The sequence below is a fragment of the Ptychodera flava genome, chromosome 12 (assembly GCF_041260155.1).
Source record: "Ptychodera flava strain L36383 chromosome 12, AS_Pfla_20210202, whole genome shotgun sequence".
Taxonomy (NCBI): domain Eukaryota; kingdom Metazoa; phylum Hemichordata; class Enteropneusta; family Ptychoderidae; genus Ptychodera; species Ptychodera flava.
The window spans coordinates 11,037,511-11,058,590 of NC_091939.1; the positions used below are offsets into that span (position 1 = coordinate 11,037,511).

Sequence of the window (21,080 nt, forward strand, 5' to 3'; positions counted from 1 at the left end):
AATCTGTACCTCATTAATTATGTACATATCTAATTTTTTGGTAAGCCAATAGAGCTTGAGGTCTGATTTTCGGTATATAGGGATGACTAAGGGATACAATTTTTTTGACACAATGTCATGTGACCTTGATTGACCTTTGACCTCAAATATACATATTTCTCCATAACTCAGTAACCACAAGGGCTACACCCTTCATATTTGGTATGATGGGACACCTAATGATGACACATCCTGTACCTCATTAATTATGCACATATCTAATTCTGGGCAAACCAATAGAGCAGGAGGTCTAATTTTCGGTATATAGGGATAACTATGAGATGCATTTTTCGGACAAAATATTATGTGACCTGAATGACCTTTGACCTCAAATATACATATTCTCCATAACTCAGTAACCACAAGGGCACACCCTTCATATTTGGATTGATGGGAGACCTTATGGTGCCATATCCTGTACCTTATTAATTATGCACATATCTAATTCTGGGCAAGCCAATAGAGCTAGAGGTCTGATTTTTGGTATATAGAGATAACTATGGGATACAATTTTTTTGACAAAATGTCACAAATACTACTGTAGCCGATCATACTTTTTTTGCATATTTATTTCTCTATTGCTCCTGTGCACCTGCAGCATGTTTCGAAACCTGCTTTAAAATACCAGCAAGTCAAGGTTTTCGTTATAAACCATTACACACTGACAAATTAAACACTCTACAAACAAAATATATGAATTTATCAGTTGTCATCATTGATGAACTTAGCATGGTTGTAACATTTATTCAATTTTATTAATCTCCGTCTTCAAGAAATCAAAGGAAAAAGATATTTGGTGGTGTGTCAATAGTCACTGTAGGTGATATGTTGCAACTCAAACCTGTCATGGATGGATGGATTTTTGAAGATTAATACCAGGGATATGGCCCTTTATCAATTAATCTCTGGAAAGAGTACTTTACAGAGCATGAACTGACAGATATTATGCGACAGAAAGATGATAAACATTTTGCAGAATTACTTAATCATCTCAGAGTTGGCCAATATACACAAGAAGATATAAACCTACTTCAGCAAAAGGCTGACGAATTTTCTGGTCAAGCAGATCAATGTGAAAATGCAATTCACTTGTATACTACAATTGTAAATGTTGAAAAACACAATGAAGCAATTTTCACTAGAGTGCTGACAGAGAAATTACGGTGGCTCACCTGCATTCCAATGCAGTAAATGGTGCTTACTCACTTTACTAGTCGCCTGATAATAAACTGCCACGTACTCCATCAGGACAGATTGGTGTTAATGTATGCAACTTATATTAATGAGCCGAATCATGCCGTATATACAATTAAATGTATCTAACACAAATCTCGTGTATCCCATATCCCAACCCCATGCCTCCAAGTCAATTACTGCTTACCAACAACCAACTACTTCAACTGGCCTCACACTTGAGGAGCTTCAGTGTCCTTGACGCTATTTTTTATTAGTTGCAGCAAGTCAAACACAATCATGTGCACATATACTCCTGACAGTGTTTTATTCACGAGCCAAATGATTTGTGAATATATTATCATGAAAAATTGAATGCCCACTTCCTCTGGTCAAGTATGGTGAACATAGTTAGGGTCCTGAACTTCGTACAAAAGAGTGTAAGTTCATGGTGACAGATCATCAGGGTGGAACGTACTGGTAGTGTAGTTATATTGGAAAGAAGGCAGAAAGAGAAAACCCTACTTAAAATACATTAACTTTTCTGTTAAGATAGAACGCGCCTCGGGGACAGATATCTGGACTCCCAAACTTTTACAATTCCTTTCTGATCTTCCACTTGTGAGGGTTCATTTTAAAGCTCTTCGCGTGAGAAAACTTTTCACCGGCTTAGTTTTTCGAAAATCGACAATTTATATTTCTATATAGAGTTAACACAGGGATGACAGCAATTTTGAATTTCAAATATCGGTAAATCTTGAGTAATTAGTACCAAAATCGCACGGTGACCCTCGATTTTATTTTTTATTTGAGAGAGATAGATTGAAATATTCCTTGAGGAAAATTTGAGCAACAGTTTAAATCTTTCACTTTCGAGGCGCATACACCGTAAGAGGTGTCGATGCTTTGTTATCACGATTTGTAAATAAACCCCAAAGAGATTAAGGTTCCAAGACAAGAAATTGACCTTTTTAATCTAACAATTCTGTGTTGGTTAATAAGCTCAGAGCCCCCTAAATATACATTTTCTGAAAGCCTAGATATAGGGGAACAATTTGGTAACCACAGTGTCACCATTGTTTACATAACTATCACATGACAGGTAATTTGCATAACCTTTCAAAAATCAGTTTTCCCTACACAACGCTCTTCCAAGTGTATCTCAGATTATTTTATATCTTGCTTAGTTTTTTTTGAGCACAATTTTAAAGAAATTAACTAGGGTTAAATTCGCTGCTCTGGAAGTTTTTCTGGCATAAAAATTGTTTAAGAAGGTTTAAAAAAACATACTTTTAAAGATCCCTGGGAGAGCTTGCACTCACATAAATTTCAGCCATATATCTCAAAGCATTGAAACAAAATATAGGGAAAACTTATTTTTGAAAGGTTATGCAAACTACCTACCACGTGATAGCTATGTAAATAATGGTGATACTATTGTAACAAAAATGTTCCCCTATATCTAGGCTTCTGGAAAATATGTAATTTACGGGGTTCTGAGCTTATTAACCACTAGAAAATCGTTAGCTTTAAAGGTCCATTTCTTTTCTTGGAACCTTAAGGTTAAAGAACGTACTGCATACTTTTAGTGTAGTGGGTGTTTTTTTCGAATGGAGACAACATTGATTTATAAACAGCAAATAATGATGCGATTGATGTCCAGTTTCGTGACAAAAAGAAATGTGTTAAACACTCTTTACCACAATAGTAAAAGAGACGTGCCAAGATTTTGACTCTGAGTGACCCCGATGACGTTATCACGAGTGTTAAAGGTGAACCGAGTTGGTGTTAAGAATTTCTTTTCTAGCAGTACCTGTCCAAGTACGTTCTCGTTTGTATCACAGGTGGACATGCTTCAATACCTGAGAACAATTCTGTACTTGTCAAAAGCACCGAAATATACAGACATTTACTGCTGCATCCCAATGGCCGTCTGAAGTGCAGTGAACCGCCTTCGAGAAATCATACATGTTATTGCAAGTGTAGGGAATATAGTAACACTTGTTCTGTACAGTACCGACCTCACTCCTAAGGATCGCCAGCTTTGTGGATTTAGCCTAAAACAGTAATGTTTATCGCAGTATACAGTGGCTGACTCAAGATGTTTTCAGTTCATCTTCTTCTAACCTTTTGAAGTCGCCTCAAGGATGGTAATTTGACCTTCCACCGGGAGCGCTCTCAGGGCCAGCCTAGATCACTCATGCTGTTCTCGTACCTTTCTGTCGATTTCTTACGCATTGAAAAAGCACTAGGCCTTTGCCATCAAGATATCACTGTTTATTCAGTTCAATCTCCACTGTCTATGCTACCCTTTGCTCTTATCGTTTGATCGAAATGAAAATTTCAAATTATAGAAAGACGGATACAAAGACTTTAATTGATCAGAATATGCCAGAAAATAATCAGCTGCCTTTTTTGCGTTCAAGGTAAATGGTAAATAGAGTCCTGGGTCCCAGGTCTTGCATACCTGCGGATAATGAAAGGTGCATTCCTTGCACGCATGTATTCAGTTCACGTTTACCGTTTCATCAAAGACCATTCGGCCATCTTCAGTGACTGTGAAAACCTAAGTAGGTTCAAAACAAACAGTGCATGTACAGTAAAGGTCGGCCCTTTACTGAAAATGCTCTGTAATTTATCAGCAATACAATGTGTCGTATATGACACGCCTAAAATTCTTTCATAGAGGTTCTTAGGACAGTGCATATCTTGGGATCGACTTATTGACGAATTCACAGGCATTGTATGAAGACTGGAACCGTTTCACCATCGGTAAGTTGTGAGTGCTTTGAGAGCAGAGTGGACGTGTTTACATTCACTGAAGCTTCGAACACGAATGGACGACTCGTGGAGCTAGTGAAATAGTGTATCGCACCGTGCGGACAAACGTTTACCCTGTATTTTCTCGATCAAAACATAATGCATGGTCCGTTCGAGGTGTTCGCCAACTCAATCGACACAAACGGTGTTAATTATAATCGAGGTCCGGGGGTACAACCATTTTGGATGATTGCAGACGCATTTCGAAATATATAAAGTGAAAAATAAGATTTTTTTATTGACGTCTTTTCTTCATGTATAATCAGTTCACAGGAATCATGGGGCGTGTTCTTTTGAAAGTGTTGGTTGTTTTTGTGCTCCTGGCGTTGGCTGTAGCATTACCAGCTAGACGAAACTATGATAAACGTAAGTATCTTGTATTTTATCTTTTTTTACCGCATTTCTGTACTTTTCAAGGCATATTTGCATAGTGAAAAATACAAGACTGTACATGGCTCCGTATTTGAAGGCAATATCGAGTCAGTCGAACTTCACAGTTGACATAGAGTTTCAAGGATTTTGGAGAGCTATTGAAATCATAGCAGTCGACCAAGACGAACTGTGGAGTGACGATACAGCCTGAATGTAAGTCTTTAAAGTCGACCCTCAAAATTAGTCGAGAAAACATGAAATTTACTGCATTGCACCTCCATTGTCTGTACAGTTGGTCTATTATCCATTTTACTTTCTGTTCGTCAAATACAATTCCTTGTTCTTCTCAAAGAATTATGTAGAAATGGATAGTGTTGCACTCGTAAACACAGCACGTGTAACTGCTAATACAATATTATTACTGATAACTTAAGTTAGTCTGGAGTGTAATTAGTTTCTCAGTAACAACGAGTATATTGTAGTGAATGCATTGTGTTATCAATGATAAAGAAAGTAAATTTAATGTCATCAATAGACTAAGCTATTATAGCTTTAAATCAAGGCGAAATCACAGTTTTTTACTTGCAAAAGCATTAAGGCGTGATATAACGTGTCAACTTAAAGTGCTAATTTTCTCACATCTGCATGACATCATAATTCCAGGGTTTGGCTGTTACCGACTCAATTGCCCAGAAGGTCAGACTTGCAAGGAAAACCATTATGGTGAAGGGTATTGTTTGGACAGTAAGTGTCGTCGGCTGTTGAATTTTTTCTTTTTGTGGACATTTCTGTGCATTCTCCCCCCCCCCCCCCCCGTGGCAGCATCTCTTCACGCATTACTATGGCTTTTTCCTGTGCTAAAACTGAGTTTCGGGCACTTAACAGTGGTGTCTTCACATGTATGCAAGCATATAAGACACTGTAACCTTTTGTGAAATTTCACACATCAAATTGTTGCTTATTTTCAGAGATTTTGTAAAATGTATGGTCTATTTTACAGTCTGTACAACTCAGTGAATTTTGACTAGCCATGTACGCGGCGATCAACACAAGTTTATCACTGACACGCTACAGATGTTTGACTCACGAACGGCAGTTTCATTAGTGTAGCATGTAACGTTTACACATGAAAGAGTTTGAGTACGTCCCTTTTGCTTATCCCGGGTTTTAGTGTACCGTCCTTTTTGACATGATGCTTTAGGCCAGAGGAACTGAATGTGGTTAATTTCTATACTTTGATCATATGCACGGTGATCTTGTTTTACGAACGAAAAGAAGCGAGAGTATTTTATCCGCGCGCAAAGTGACCCCTAACATCAATCTCCACACAGAGATTGAGGCGCGGTGGGGCAGCAGTGCTGCGTGGATAATTCGAACCAAGCTAGAGGGTTTCCGAGTCGTCGCCCCACCAATGAGATTGATGTGGCTACTGCGCGGAGACTCTCTAGCTATGTTTCAAATTTCCACGCCGCTACAATCTCTAAATGGAGATTGTCCCAGCATCTAAGTAGAATATGTGTTGTACTTGCAATTACCTTGCACTGATCTTTTATGACCTCATGGGTCAAATGTCACTCACCAGATTATTATTCTCGTCCAGCTTAGTACCTAATATTCTTTGAAGTCTTAAAAACTTTAAATTTATTTTCCTTTTTTTAAAGATGACAATCCCATATTCGGTGGAGCAGTAAGAGATACGATACAAGGTAAGTCGTTACTGTGTTTCGAGATTTTTATTACCAGCTTGGACAAAAAGGCAAACGTACAACAGTATCAGCAACGACAAGATCGCTAAAAGTCAAAGTACAATTGATGACACAATAAGACACTTTGTGTTCATCGTTTACTGTCATGTGATGCCTTTCAAAACGGACAAATTTAGCCAAGACATAACAAAATATATTTGTATCTCCTATATCAAGCTTTAAAAGTTGCTATGAACGGTCGAAATACACTGATTTATTTGCATATCTGACATATGCCAGCTGTAAATGTCCAATAAACAAAGGGACTCGAAAATACGCATATACTAACGACTGTGCAGCATCATGAAAACATGTTTGCAAACTCTACAACTCGAAATTCTACCTCCTATGGCAGCTCCCACTGTGACATTGATCGGTAGTAAGTTCCTCCTTTGAAGCGAAAAGTTAAATTGGAAGCGTAGACAGTGTGTAAGCGGCAGTAAAGGTCTGGTTAGCATCCTTCGATTGACAGGGCTTGTTAGCACTGAATGTTATACTTATCGATGTAAACTTTCCCTGAAGTACGGTATTAGCGAAGTCTAATAAATCATTGAATCAATCGGCCAGTCAGTCAGTCAGTCAATCAATCAATCAATCAATCAATCAATCAATCAATCAATCAATCAAATCAATCATCAATCAATCATCAATCATCAATCAATCGATCGATCACTTAATGAACTGGAACAAGATTTGATGACTTGCATGGCAAATGATCTCTGGCTCCCGACAACTTCTTGGATGAATTTCGAAGACGACATTTAATTTGGTTTTTTAGGAATATTTAAATTACAGTTTACAGTAGTTATGCTGTTACAAAATAACAAAAACACTTCACTATCTTTAAACTAATTTAAATCTGAATTTTAATGAAATTTTAACCAATGTTATTACAGTGCACAGTTTGTAAAGATAACAACAGAAAAATAGAGTCACACACACAAAAAAAAAACAAATTCATCAGAAGTATATTGAGAACTGAAAATAGGTTGACCTGCTCCGAAATATTGTTAGATATAAAGCGACATGGACCCAAAATTGTCAAAATTCTCTCTTAAAATTAGAAACAATTTCTACAGAAGAAGGCTGCCAAGAAAAAAACTTCCTTTCAATTTTGTTTTTGGAAAAAATTGATTGCTTCTTAAAAATTTTGCCAGCGATTTCTGTCTTTCGATTCTTTGTCGAAAAAACCCCGAAAATATGGGAAAATATGCAAAGAATTTATTGTTTTGCTTTTTGAATTTATGCCCTCCTCCACATTCTTTCGAGTCTGTCATTCAGCAAGGAAACTGGAATGTTTTCACTCCGCAGATGAAGGAGACTTCAAATCGCTTGATGTTAAAAATGCGCTGCACACGAGGAAAAGAACATCTTGAAGAAATGGTTGGCGATCAAAGATTTGGAAGAAGAATTAGAAGAAAATTGATTCTTTACTAAATTTTACAAACACAACGGTCTACGTGAATAGATCATTTGATTGGAATTTTATCATCCTTTAAAGTACGCTAACATATTCAATTTCAAGGTCCAATATCATTTGTATTATACCATGTCTCACTTGGTGATTTTAAAATTGAAACGTAAAGTGGAGGACTTTTTCAAGGATTTAGTAAAACTCGTCACGATTATTGTGAAATAATTGAATTATAATTAAAATAATAATTATCATTCAATAATATCGAGTAGCAAGAAAATGCAATGAGAGTGTCGCCATTAACGAACGCGCGTTTTTTTTTTGAAATGGGAATTTTTCATCACAAAAACCAAACATTACATAGAAAAAATATGTGGACTTTTGGCAACAAAACCATAAGTAATGTACACTGTTTTGACATTTATATTTAGAAAGTAAAAAGAATTGAAAACTTAAATACGTTAACATGTCTTTTAAGAAGTTTTTTTTCCAGAACAAACACATTTATTTATTTGTTTGTTTGTTTGTTTATTTACTTCATCATTCAATAAGCGAACACTCAAACTCTGCTCAAGGACCAAACACCATGCTCGCTTGAGTATCAAACTCCCATCCTCCAACAGATGGTATGTTATAACCTACCAGGTCTTGAACTAGCCATCCTGCGATAATGGGTCCCGTACATACCGTACCCTCTGCTCAACAATGCTTCCTCGTAATTCGTAAAAGAAGCGTGAACATTGATGGACTCTGACTGACCCAGATGACTTCATCACGTTTGCAATGAAAGATGAACCCAGTTGGTGTTGATAACCTCTTTTTTTCAAATGCACTACCTTGCTGAGCGCATTCTTGTTCGTATCAAGTGGATATGCTTCAGTACCTGAGAACAATTCTGTACTTGTTGTTAGAAGCACCGCAACATGCAAACCATCGCTTCTCGGTGGCCGTCTTTTTTAAGTACAGTGACCGCTCCTCAATTCTGAGTCTCTTTAACATCAAAAAAGTTGTGTCGTAGTGGTTGTCTTTGTAGGCGATTGTTTACTTTGTGATTTTTTCCCCTAAATTGTTCATCTTTTATGAACCTTTTAAAGTCGTCCAAGGGGAGATACTAATTTGATCCTTCCACCGGGAACACGTCAACGGGAACAGCCAGGACATCCCATGCTGTCCCCGCCCTTTCCTGTCTTTTTTCGCACGCATTAAAATTCACAAAGTTTTTGCCATCGTGCTATCTCCCCCTCTATTTAGTTCAACCTGCACTGTCTATACCACTACCACCCTTCGTGTTGTCATCCTCTCCAAATCAAATCCTGGAAAGAAGCGAAGAATAGAAACTAAGGCTTTTGGTAATCAGGATCAAATTGTCTAGAATGTAATCATCTGCCTGTTTTTGTGCAGAGCTTGGTAAATGGAGCCTTGGATCTCAGATCGCGCACATGCAATGAAAGTTCAATATATTACAAGCGTGCATTTAGCTTTCACTTAACATTTCGTCGATGTTATGACATCACCCTTGATTTACTTCAAAAGCAAAGTAATTTATGTAAACAGCGTATGTCCAATAAAGGTCAGCTCTCAACAAAAAGTTCTCTGTTTTTCATCAACCATAAATTTTGACTTACGACAAGCCTTAAAGTTTCCTTCATTGAGGATGTATGTCTTGGGATCGGCCTACGGACATGTTTGTCCTCATCGTAGACAGTTTCTACATCGGTAAGCTGTCAGTGCCGAGATGGCGCTTTGCAGCTTCTCTGTAGTTTCTGAACTTGGCTGATTTGTATCCATCAGACTCGGAGAGCTATTGTAAATTAACAGATGTTCAGTTCCCTATCTTTTCTTAGATGAAAAAATCTCTTGACTATGTATGACCCCTTCGAAATGTTCGCCAAAACAGTGGACAGTCGCAGTAACATTTGCTTCCGGAGCATTTATCATAATCATTGTTGCGAGAGCGACTAGGGCCTACCACTGGTTTGGATGTTGACAGACAAATTACGAAATGAGAATTGCTTTCCGTCGACGTCTGTCGGTTTATATGCCATCAACAATTGACCGTGCATGCATAGGAATAATGCGGCGAGTTCTCCTGACAGCATTGGTTATTTGTTTCGTCGTGTTATTGGCCGAAGCCTTTTTGTTTGTCCGAAACTATGACAAACGTAAACATTTCTTACTTCTCTACATATTTTCCCACATTTGTTTACTTCCACGTTATATTAACGTTATGAGAAATATAACATCACACAGCTCCAGCCGTCGGCCGAAAATACTCTTGCCCACAAGAACACTTCGTTGTAATGCTGGTCTTTCTGCCCGATAATCGCTTATTGATAAATACAATTTTTGATAATCGCAATTATCACTGACCTGACGTTACAGATAGCTAAATATACACTCAACTCAGCTAATTATGCACGTAACCGGTGTTACAGTCGGTCGATCGATCAATCAATCAATCTGTTGATCGATCGATCGAAGTTGCATGGTAAAGGCTAACTTTTTCTCCTAAAACAACTTTGATTGAATGACATGTGACGAACTAAAACAAGTAAACAAGCGCCTGCGCAGTCCTACGCATGCGCAGTCCTGCGCGTCCCTTCCCTGGTTCTATCACAGCACAGGTAGTTTTCTGGACAGTTTATGTATACCAATTCACTGGACGTCATCCGACCGTGCTACTGACCATCATTGGAGTGTCTTTCAATAGTTTTGTACAAGAGGGGCATCTGGAATTTGCCATTAGTTTCGTTACAATCATCGTATTGTTGTAGAACAGATGTCCGAGGGAATACCAGTAAATGTTTTCGGTGACAAACTGCCTCAGCTAGATGTGTCTCATGATTCGTCACATGCTCATGCTATTACTGTTTGTAGCTGGTCTTTAATTTATTCGCTTCAACATGTACAGATTCCCCTAAACAAGTCATGAAAGAAACGAAACATACGAATATCAGGCGACGTCCCTTGCCACAATTGAATTCCGACGATGCAAAAATCGCTTTTAAAGCTTCAATGATTCGTTTGCGAGCGTGCAAACCACGAGAGAGACCTTTTCTTTCCGTAAGTCTTCAGGGAATTAATTCACATACTCAAAATTGTTTTCCTCAGGAATTTTTACCTTGTCAACTGTTTGTTACTATTCTTAATGACTGATTTTTCCTTTCGAAATCTAATATTAAAAAGAGTTAACGCAATGGAGACTTTAATGTGTTCATCACTGAGTAAGTTACAACAGAAGAAATAAAGTTAACATTTGGTTTCATGGAGAAGGGTTGGATAACTTTGTATTAAACTGAATCTATGTCGATTGCGTGACTTTCCAAATCCAAAACGTGAATGAAACATGTGAAATCGCAATCAATTACAATAATACCAATCCTCTGACTGTTTGCTTTTATATTTTTTGGAGTAACGATAATTTAAACTCCGTTGCAGCTCTCTGAATGGATGTTGATATCAAACTCTTCACGGAAGGTTACAAAACTGAGCAGGTGTACTCAGCTCAATACAGGCTTACATGACTGTGCATTTGCACGAATTATGGCAAAATTTTCCACTCATTCATGAAAAGAGACAGACATACAGACAGACAGACAGAGAGCTAGACAGACAGAAAGACAAACAAACAGACAATTATACGGACAGAAATACAGGCAAAGTCATGTAGGAAAAAACAAAGAAAGAAGTACAAAAGCGTTGAATTATCGCCATCGTCAAAAAGACCTTTGCGGGGGTCAAACTGACCTGATTCTGTTCAAGTCTAAGGCTGTCGAGCCTCTTTTAAAGTTTCTTATTATCAATTGCTCGCAAGTTTACTCTCATTGTGGCTGTAGTGGGCTTTGTGTAAACAAAAACTATTCGTCTTGAACAGTCTTATTTGTGCTGTGTTTTATGAAAACATTACAATCCGCTCTCTTCAATAACCTAGGGCATTTTACAATACCTCCTCGACGAGACATGACAAAGAATTTTCTTATGTCTTAATTCTCCCGAGTGAATGACCACCAGCGACCTAAATTGCCTGCTTTGAATTTTTACATCCGATTTTACACCGTGGAAGAATTCACATCTTTTGCCTTCAGGTCAGCACCGCGGACATTTGTTTATAGTGTATTCTATTTACACGTTGCCGACAAAAGATGTGTTCGCCCAAGTTTGAAGTGTTGCAGGAAAGTTAATCATGCTCGTAAAAATGACTGGACCTTAAGACTACAAATTTAATTATGCCTTTGGATTTCGACGGTACTCCTATATACCTTGCCTAACCAATACCAAACCCTACAGAAAGACACTCTAAATATTGTTGCACAATTTGTTGGTTCTGAATGCTTCGGGTACTTGGAGCTCTTTTCAAAGACTGTCGTAACAAAGAGTCTCGGCTTCTATCTGCCACTGATGCCATTAGTCTGTGTTACGGGTGCGTGAGAAAGTAAATAACCTTTCAACTGTGGATAAGCCTGAACTGAAGGGTTCAAGTTGACCCCTTTATCCCAGTATATGACACTCATATCGCGGAAGATCAGTGACAACCACAAAGTAGAAAGACGAAGTAGAAGAAATCCATGATTCATTATCGTATATTTTCCAACGGAGACATTTCGTTGGAGCACAGGACATATTTTTCATGTTTCTCTAAAGCTGGCCACATAACGCCCCTAACCCCCTATGAGCGACTTACGTCAGTCACATGCGCCGGGCCGGTGTGGACGATTTGATTGGTTGTTGTTTTGCATGCGGGTGGAGCGTGATATTCAAAGTACCATCTTACACCTTCAAGTCGTCTTCGACATCAACGCCCTGAACCGAAGTCGTTGTACGCATACTTTGAACAGAAAGTGAAGTACAGGTGGACTAATCAAACACTCCAGGTAAGTTTCAGGATTGCACCCGTGTTTTCACAGACCAACGGTGATGAGGACATTTGGGTTTGTGTTATAATATTTTAAAAATTTTCTCATGTATCATTGAGAAATTAATCAGGCAGTACACCTAAATCTGATGATCAGCTGATGAAATGGGATCCTCTCGGCGGTACAATGTCTGTGAGTTGTAAAGCTTTTTAGATTCTCATGTCGAGTTTGAATCCGACTTGAAATCTGCGTGACGGCGTATCAGAGCGAAAGGCATCGATCATCGGTTTGACGAAGCGTTGGAGCTTGGTTCACTGAGCCTTAAAACTTTTCAAATGCAAGTTAGTGACTGCGTGTTTGTCAACTACATAGTATGACAAAGACAGCAAAAATATGTGACCAAGGAACCATGATTACTAGACTTCTCTGGGAAAAATTTTCATAAGAAAAAGTAACACTTCGTACACATATATTAATCCTTCACGTTTCTGTTTACAGAAAGGTTTAATTGCACGTAATTACGCGTATTTCTGACGGCAGCATAGTTCGTTACTGTGACATTTTTGGAGCTTGTTCGCTGGATTAAACGGAAAAGTCGATGAAAATCCAGAAAAATATTACAGGTAGACAACTTGTGTAAGTTCGCGTGACGTCCTAAACGTCTGTGCTCCTCGTACGCAGTATCTGATAATTACGTGACAAAGGCGTTGGACGTACCGATCGAAAGCATTTTCGCGTGGCTAGATCTGGACTATTGATCAAGATTCAGAATAGCTATCCGTTGCCCCATTTTCCAATCCGTTCGTGTTTATAAATCGCTAAGTAAACGCCAATATTTATAGGACCGATGTTCTGAATAACTGACTCCTTCGCTCGTGCACTTTACTAGTGACACGTTGTTTTAAATCCATAAACTTTATGATAATGAATACAATTTATTATGACTATCTGAATTAAGGTTGTATGCGCCTCGAAATTGGAAGATTTAAAATTTTGCTCAATATTTCCTCAAAGAAACTTTCAACAATTCTCTTTCGAATCGAAAATAAAAATCAGAAGTCAGCGTGTAAATTTTTACTGTACTGAAACAAATTACTTTAAACCTTACCGATATTTGAAGTTCACAATTGCCGCCATCCCTCTTAATGCCATAGAAAAAATAAAGTTTCGATCTTCAAAAAAATAAGACAGTGAAAATATTGTTTACTTCAAACTGAGCCTACACAAGTTGTAGATCACAAAAGTATTGTAACATTTGAGAATCTAAAGATCTGTCACCGAAGCGCATTCTACCTTAAAGGGAGGGTCGTCGGAACTGCGCGTGCGCGACTTTCTTGTTTACAATGTATTTCATGCATGATATATAGATACATCACGCCAACATAGCTGCAACATCTAAATTTTATGATATTATTTGTTAACAAACATGTTTTAACTTTCATCAATCGACAACGTACCCAAGATACAGTACTAGTGTTTACATCGGTCGTAGGGGTCCTTGGCAACCTTTGAGCAGAGTTCCGACGACCCCTCCCTTTAAGCAGGAATTATTAATACCAAGTCTTTTACCCCTCGACGTTACCATTGTTATTTTGAAAGATGGACAGGTAATTTTTAAAGCTTTTAAAGGGTGCTTTTCAAGGAATTTTATTCTAAAGTACGTTCACTCAGTGACCTGGGTGACCTCCTGGGACCTCTGATGCCGCGGTGAATAGAGACGCCCAAAGGCGTCTTTCAGTACCTGGTTCGCTATTTTAAGATAGCAGGTACTCTCGGACAGGTTGGCACCACTTTAAGTCGACTTCGTAATGACTGGTTGTAAGTGATTAGAATAGCGTGGATCGATGCCTGGAGAGCCTTGTTGTATCATACTATTGCTTGAACCTGTAGATAGTACTAGAGTATCACTTTTTAATCTTGAAACACATTTACAACCCTTTTCAGAATTAGAGCGCGAAGCCACTGCAGTGAACTGCAATAAAACTGCTCACACTAATTAGTTTCAGCTGTAGCCAGCTGGCAAAGGCGACAACATTGTATGTCCCATGCAGACAGTTTGTCTGGGGAAGTTGAAATAAAAAAGATTTGTACATGGACCAGTGCATGGTAATGTTACATTGTATCTTAATCTTGAACACAGGGTGCCAATCGTAAACTCTCATTTACAACTCGAGCCTCAGACAGAGCTAGTTTTGCCTTTGTACAAGCAGACTTTTTGGTCTTTATCAAGTAGCCTTGTTCAACACCAAAGTGGCCACGGCTACAGCTGAAACTAATTAGTGTAAGCAGTTTTATTGCAGTTCACTGCAGTGGCTTCGCGCTCTAATTCTGAAAAGGGTTGTAATTTTTAAAGACCTGCGCCGTCATGCAGTGAACAGTGTGTCGAGAAAACACCCCTGCCTATATCTTTCTGTCTGTCTGTCTTCTCGTCAAGCTGGTGTTCTTTCTATGCCTCTCCTCCTGTCTTTGTCTACGTCTATGTCCCTGTTTCTGTGTCTGTTTCAACCACTTTGTCCCTATCTCTGTCTGTCTCTGTCTGTCTCTGTCTGTATCTTTCTCCCTGTTTCTCTATCTCTGCCTGTCTGTCTTCCTGTGTCTCATTTAAGTTCTCTGTCTCTGTTTGCCTGTCTGTTTCTGTGTCTCTGTCTCTTTGACTTCCCCGTCTTTGTGTCTCTCTGTCTGTCTTGCTGTCTGTATTTTATGGAGACCTTCTCGAAGAAGAAGTAAGTGAAGGTCGGTGAATGTTAGTATACCTGCAAGATCCTCAGTACTATTTTCGGCCTGTTTTCATTTCAGAATGATTCGTGTCTCAGTACTGACGTTTTTACTACTTTCGGTTGTACTGGTCGCCAGGGGCGCAAGTATCATCGAAAAGCGCAGTGAGTATGATTGACCATGAACAGTAATATGCCATGACCTTCAAACCATAAAAGAATAGATCAACTTATACTGAATCTGAATAGGAATTCCTTGACCTATCAAATGCCCTTAGGCCAAATCTCATGCCTTCCATTATTGCCACCCACTCATCGATCCATCTTACATTAATTTGGAGGACTCAGTGAACCATGACCTGACAAAGGTCTCCGCACTTGCCAAAGATGAATATACATCAAAGTCTGTTCGATAATATCGCAATATTCGAGAAGAAAAAACCCACAGTACGTTCATGTATACATTGCGATCCACGCAAATCGTAACATGTGACGGAAATTTATAATACATTATCGACTACGCCATCATTTTCCATTATCTTAATGGCAAGGGTAATCAAAACACCCGCATGACAAACGCAGCTCATTAGTGGGGGATGGGTGGTTACATTTCCACTGCCATCGGCAAATCGAAATGACTGTATTCCACGGTTGTACGTCATGGGAACTGTGACTGTGTATTACGTTTTTCTCCTGAACGAAAGACAGCGAACATTTTATCTGCAAATTTGGATATAATCGTGTTTAAGGATTGATTTTCATGTCTGTGCAATCTCTACGCAGACGACTGCATTTTGAACCCTTGTCCGGACGGACAAGAATGCCATTGGTCAGAACAAGCCTACATAGGATTCTGCATTCCAGGTCGAGGTAAGTAACAATCCTTCAAATTCCCTTTGAGTCAAGACTTTAAATTTAAGGCACTACACGCCTCGAAATTCAAAGAATTAAACTTTTACTCCAACTTCTCGTAATTCCTCTCCGAAATCAAGAGTTAAACCACAGAGAAACATATGGACAGAGTGGCAACACTTGCATGCCTTTTGTTCCATGGTCGTCTCGGTAGACTATTGGCTTTTCATATTAAAATGAGCTTCAAAGGTGTTAAACTTTTTGGAGGCTTTGTTTGTGGTTGATAATTACACGAGATTATGCGAAAAATACGACGAGATGGCATCGTACTGCCAGTCGCGTAGCAACCATAGTTACTTTGTGAGCTCTCAGGCCAGAAACACTGCTTCACGCCAATCAAAACATAACACGCCAGCAGTTTCATAAACATGTCCTTCCTTGACGCACGTGTAAAAAGACGGTATGACTGACCGTAAACCATTGAGTAAAACCAGACAGTATCGATAAAAGACTTTCAAATTTGGTTCAAATACACTCATTATATATTCATAAAATATGAGAGGAATTTTTAAAACGGTAAAACTCATTTTCCTGAAGCTCAAAACACTCCCGTTTTCGCCAGCACGTCAATTCTGCTCAGCACCACACGACAACAACAACACAAACTTTGCCGAACATACTTTCGCTTAACAATTGGCGAAAATCCGAAAATTACCGAAGGATTCATGGTCGGCACTCTTCGGAAAAGAGAGGCGAGAGCAACCTGAGGCGAGGCGAACATGGATGGGTTACGTAACCGCTTCACGCCTTAAACAATACCCGTTGCCACTCTATCTATCTTTCTCTATGGTTAAAAGCAGGGAACAATGTGCAAAGTTCGGTACAACGTAAACAAGTTACCCAATACTTACTGACTCTTGAAATTCAAAATGGCCGCCGACCATGTGTTAACTCTACAGGGAAAGAAGCTGCTGAAAATTATATTTACTCCATGAGCTTCAAAATCAGCCACGAGTTGTTGACCAAAAGAGTACTGTAGGGCCTACAGGTTTGAGAGTCCAAATATCTGTCCCCGGGTGTATTCTACCTTAATACATTCCGGAGGCATCAGAGTTACGTTTGCTACTTTATCGACAAGTACAAATGTGCGTTCATGTATGTGACAAACCTGTGAAGAGGGGATCATGCAAAGAGTGGCAAACTGTAAGCTTCGCCTTTATCACATGCTCCAGAAGGGTTTGACTTTAATAATTCTCGATACAAGCCCTAGTTTCAATTCTGATGAAAAAATCGGACATTGTATTTAGCCAAACCTTTGCCGTTCCTAACAGAATTCTACTCACTCTTACGCTCATCCGCTCCAGATCTCTACCATAGCCGTCAGTCAACACCAACCCAACTAAACATATCCTATAAATCTCATCCAACGCCAAAATTATCGTGAAAAGCATATTTTATTTGGCATAATGTACAACTACGTTGCTTGAACTAAGTTCGTTGAGGGAGAACTAGTTAGTTTTCGAGTTTGACTGAAGTGTCGCGACGAGTAACACTCGTTATAAACTTTGAGGTTTTTCCGAGTCAAATTTCCCCACTTTTTAGTCATCCGTCTTTATAAAGCTGTATTGTCGCTGGGATAATAGTTGCGGGTTTCTTTCGAGATAGTGTGTGTCACTAGGCCGCACACCAGACCCGAACGTACAGAGGTCTTAAAAATTCTTAAATAGAATGCTCCTCGGAGACAGACATTTGGACTCTCAAACTTTTACAATTCTTTTCTGATCTACCACTCGTGGGGGCTCATTTTAAAGCTCTGGGAGCAAGACACAAATTTACCCTCTTAGTTTTTTTAAAATCCAAAATGTTATTTTCTCCATAGGGATGGTGCCGATTTTCAACTGCAAATATGGGTAAATGTTTGGTAATTTTTCTAAATCTATTCAGCCGAAACCAGTCAAAATTAACCCGGCCAAAAATCTGCTCAGCACTATTTTGACTTACACCAACGTAGACGGTGCCCATTTTCAGCTCGTTCAAAAATCAATTCACACTGATAAGATCGCCCTATAGGACAGATTTCAGAGTAGCTGAGGGCACAGATCCCGCCTTCAGACAGTAGAACCATATAAAATATGGAGAAGCTAATATTTTGGCTGTATTTCAATACGTTATTGTTCAGTTACTCCACCCGCAATCTACCGATCACGCAAATAAACAAAGCTCTGTTTTTGCTTTGGTCCCAAGTTTGGTTATAATAACTTTCAAAAAATACAAGTTTCTCGCCATGTGTGAGAGATAAATATCAGATCGTCTACGTTTGAAAGATCAAATTTTCAAAGCCAAGTTAATAATTTTGCTTGGAATAAAGATAAATGCACAAGCTGGTGCGAAATCTGCGATAGGCTGAAAAAAAAACATATGTCAGACTGGGTCAGGATAAGAGCAGACTGTACATCGAGAAGCAGACCGAATCGGTTTTGGCTGAGTTGGTTTAGGGTGGTGTAGGCCAAGCAGGTTCAGCCGAGTTCACTGTACTTTAGGCACAGTTTACCTGGCACCTTTCTTGACAATCGTATTGTAACTAAACACCTGATTTTTGCTTGCCGTCCATTAGGTAGCGTTTACACTGCCCGTAGCTTGAGAGAGTTCGTGCGAACACTGGATGCTCTGACACCGGAAGTCAAAAAAGAACTGGAAGAAAAGTTGGCTAAAGAAGAGATCAAAGAAATGCTGAGAGACCTAGCTTGAATACACTTCAAGAGTTTGTCGTGATATTAGAGAGACTATCTTTGTGCATTATTTTTGGCTATGTAGCATTGACTTAGCAGTCGATTACACTGATTGAAAACCTGCAACAAACCGAACGGGAGTTAGGTAAAACATACCTTCACCCACTTATGGTGGTCACAACGCGAAAAGCTCGGTGTATGGTACAGCGAGGTTATATATGATACTTTAATACAGCACAATTAATAAATATGATAGGGTAAACTGTGGTTTATAAGAAAGTATTCCACGACGTTTGCAGTCAACAAACAGCGACTCTGTACCTTAGCCTTGTGACTTTTCTCGATATACGCTTACATCATATACAGCAGAGGCAGTGTGCGAAATTAAGAGAAAATAGCTTCAGGTCATAAGGACCTGCTTCAAGCCAAAGCTTCAAGTCCTTACAGAAAACTGCCGGTCCTCAATAAATGCAGTTGTTAACGACCATTAAAGTCAACTTCTCCACCAATACTATGCTTTTGAATGTTGTAATATTTAATTTTTCATGTCCTTTTATCAATAGAGTCAGTAAGTATTCACTCAAAAGGACTATTGTTCACATAGATGCAGAATAGTGTCGGTGAATGATCATGAATCATTTATCTACATGATCTGGAATCTGAAAAAGATCACAGCCCTCATCTTCCTCGCGCACACATTTATCAATGTTTTCCACCTCGGGGGAGGGGGACTATGGGACTAACAGGAAAATTTGACATTTTTTCTAGCCATGTCAAATCCCCCACTCTCAGACTATAAAATGATGTCAAACACCCAGGGCCGGGAATACTGGCTCATGCACTGGCTACATGTGGCTGATGAAAGCGAGAAAATGTGTCTTTCATGACTTTCTACGGGGAATGGTGTTCTCTACATTGCTGAGTAAAAATGTACACTACACCAGGGCATGTGATATTGTGATTTGAAAATGGTTGGCAAGCTGAAAATCACTTCTGAAATTAGCCAACGCGAGTGGTAGAAGAGTGAGTGAATAACTTAGTACCTTGAAAACAGTCATAGGTGTATGAATAATTTTTTATGCAAACATTGATTACAACGTCTTTTTTAAACAAGGGAGAAAATACTTGGTATGTATTTTGATATGACGTATGGATTACTTTCAACATTTTTCAAAAAATAAATATGCTTAAATGTGGCCTCTGTTGCATTCATGAAGAAACAGATGAAGTTATACTTTTAATTAAAAGGACAAGTATCGTAACTTTTTCTCGATTATAGAAATTGCAGACAACATGAATGGCAAACGCCACTCGCGGAAATGAGGGACTGGACGTAAATTAGCAGGGGGGAGGGCCGGGGGGATTTCGTAAGAGAGTGGCCAAAAATTTATGACCCTCCCCCAAAGCAAGGCTGAAAAATTTATGACCCTCCCCAAAGCAAGGCTGAAAAATTTGTGACCCTCCCCCAGTTTCAAAAAAATAGAATATTACAAATTGATCGAATCTTCAACGTTCAAAAATTGAGGTGGGGATTTACAACACAGGGCATATAGATGGATACCAGCAAGGGATGTCTACAATTTTTTTATATATTGCTTCTACTTGTGACAAGAACAAGTCTAGGTATGGATGTCAGCCTTACCTAAGAATACTTTCAATGACTAGGTGTCAATCACATTTGACCAGCACGGGTAAAAGTTACTAATCTTGAGAAAAAATCTGGATAATTCTATGCTACAGATTTTTCAGTACTTTTAATAAAAGGGAAACCCTGATTTCTCTGCCCACACAATATGCATTTCAATTATTATGATAATGGTTTAATATACTGTTTAACTCTTACACTGTTTAAACTTAGTAAACCAATCACCAGATAAAGGAGTATGTCACTGGTATTCTTGTTTCCAGTGTGGTATGGTGGGATCCTTCTGGAGAACACTATAGGATAAACGCTATGATTAAATGAATTCATTGTTTGATTTTCTGCACAAGTTTGATGAAATGCTCAATTTTCCACTTTGTCAGCACACTTGTCAATGTGGAACAAAGCAAAAAAAACAGTAAGACTTCACTGGACACAAAAAATGACGCCACTGCTCAGGCTTTGCTGACAAACTGAATCAATACTGAACATATCATGCTAAAATACAGCAGCTAATACTGAAAAATTCTGAAATCTTATGAATTTATGTAACTCTGACCTGGTAAGTAAACAACAAGACCAAAATCTTGTCAATACACCATTGTTTCAAATTAAAGTGACTGACAGGCAAAACTAACAAAACAGCAAACATGGAATGTAACCATTTTCATTGGCCATCAAAGGGACAAAGTCACTCATTTTTGACAAAATTTTGGTCATTTAATTT

At 38.8% G+C, this 21,080-nt stretch overlaps 2 protein-coding genes across 2 annotated transcripts in view; both read left to right on the top strand.

Moving 5' to 3' along the window:
* The window catches only part of LOC139144994 (uncharacterized), a 60,804-nt gene extending 40,014 nt beyond the window's left edge, over nt 1-20,790 (top strand). The window contains exons 2-5 of the mRNA XM_070715878.1: nt 12,408-12,434; nt 15,213-15,295; nt 15,914-16,000; nt 18,597-20,790. Coding sequence (XP_070571979.1) covers nt 15,214-15,295; nt 15,914-16,000; nt 18,597-18,730 — 303 coding nt within the window. The 5' untranslated portion in view covers nt 12,408-12,434; nt 15,213 and the 3' untranslated portion in view covers nt 18,731-20,790. The remainder of the gene's footprint in view (nt 1-12,407; nt 12,435-15,212; nt 15,296-15,913; nt 16,001-18,596) is intronic.
* Nucleotides 3,039-8,020, top strand: LOC139144977 (uncharacterized). The gene is made up of 5 exons (XM_070715858.1): nt 3,039-3,984; nt 4,299-4,398; nt 5,068-5,148; nt 6,066-6,110; nt 7,461-8,020. The coding sequence occupies exons 1-5, from the start codon at nt 3,958-3,960 to the stop codon at nt 7,523-7,525; spliced, it is 318 nt and encodes a 105-aa protein (XP_070571959.1). The 5' UTR covers nt 3,039-3,957; the 3' UTR covers nt 7,526-8,020.
* Nucleotides 20,791-21,080: the final 290 nt, after the last annotated feature.

What these genes read in the sequence shown, in the direction of transcription:
- LOC139144977 (XM_070715858.1), top strand. Translation starts at nt 3,958, where the DNA reads ATGAAGACTGGAACCGTTTCACCATCG. An exon ending in TGAAGGGTATTGTTTGGACA is followed by an intron (nt 5,149 to 6,065) that starts GTAAGTGTCGTC and finishes CTTTTTTTAAAG; the next exon opens with ATGACAATCCCATATTCGGT. An exon ending in AGTAAGAGATACGATACAAG is followed by an intron (nt 6,111 to 7,460) that starts GTAAGTCGTTAC and finishes TTCACTCCGCAG; the next exon opens with ATGAAGGAGACTTCAAATCG.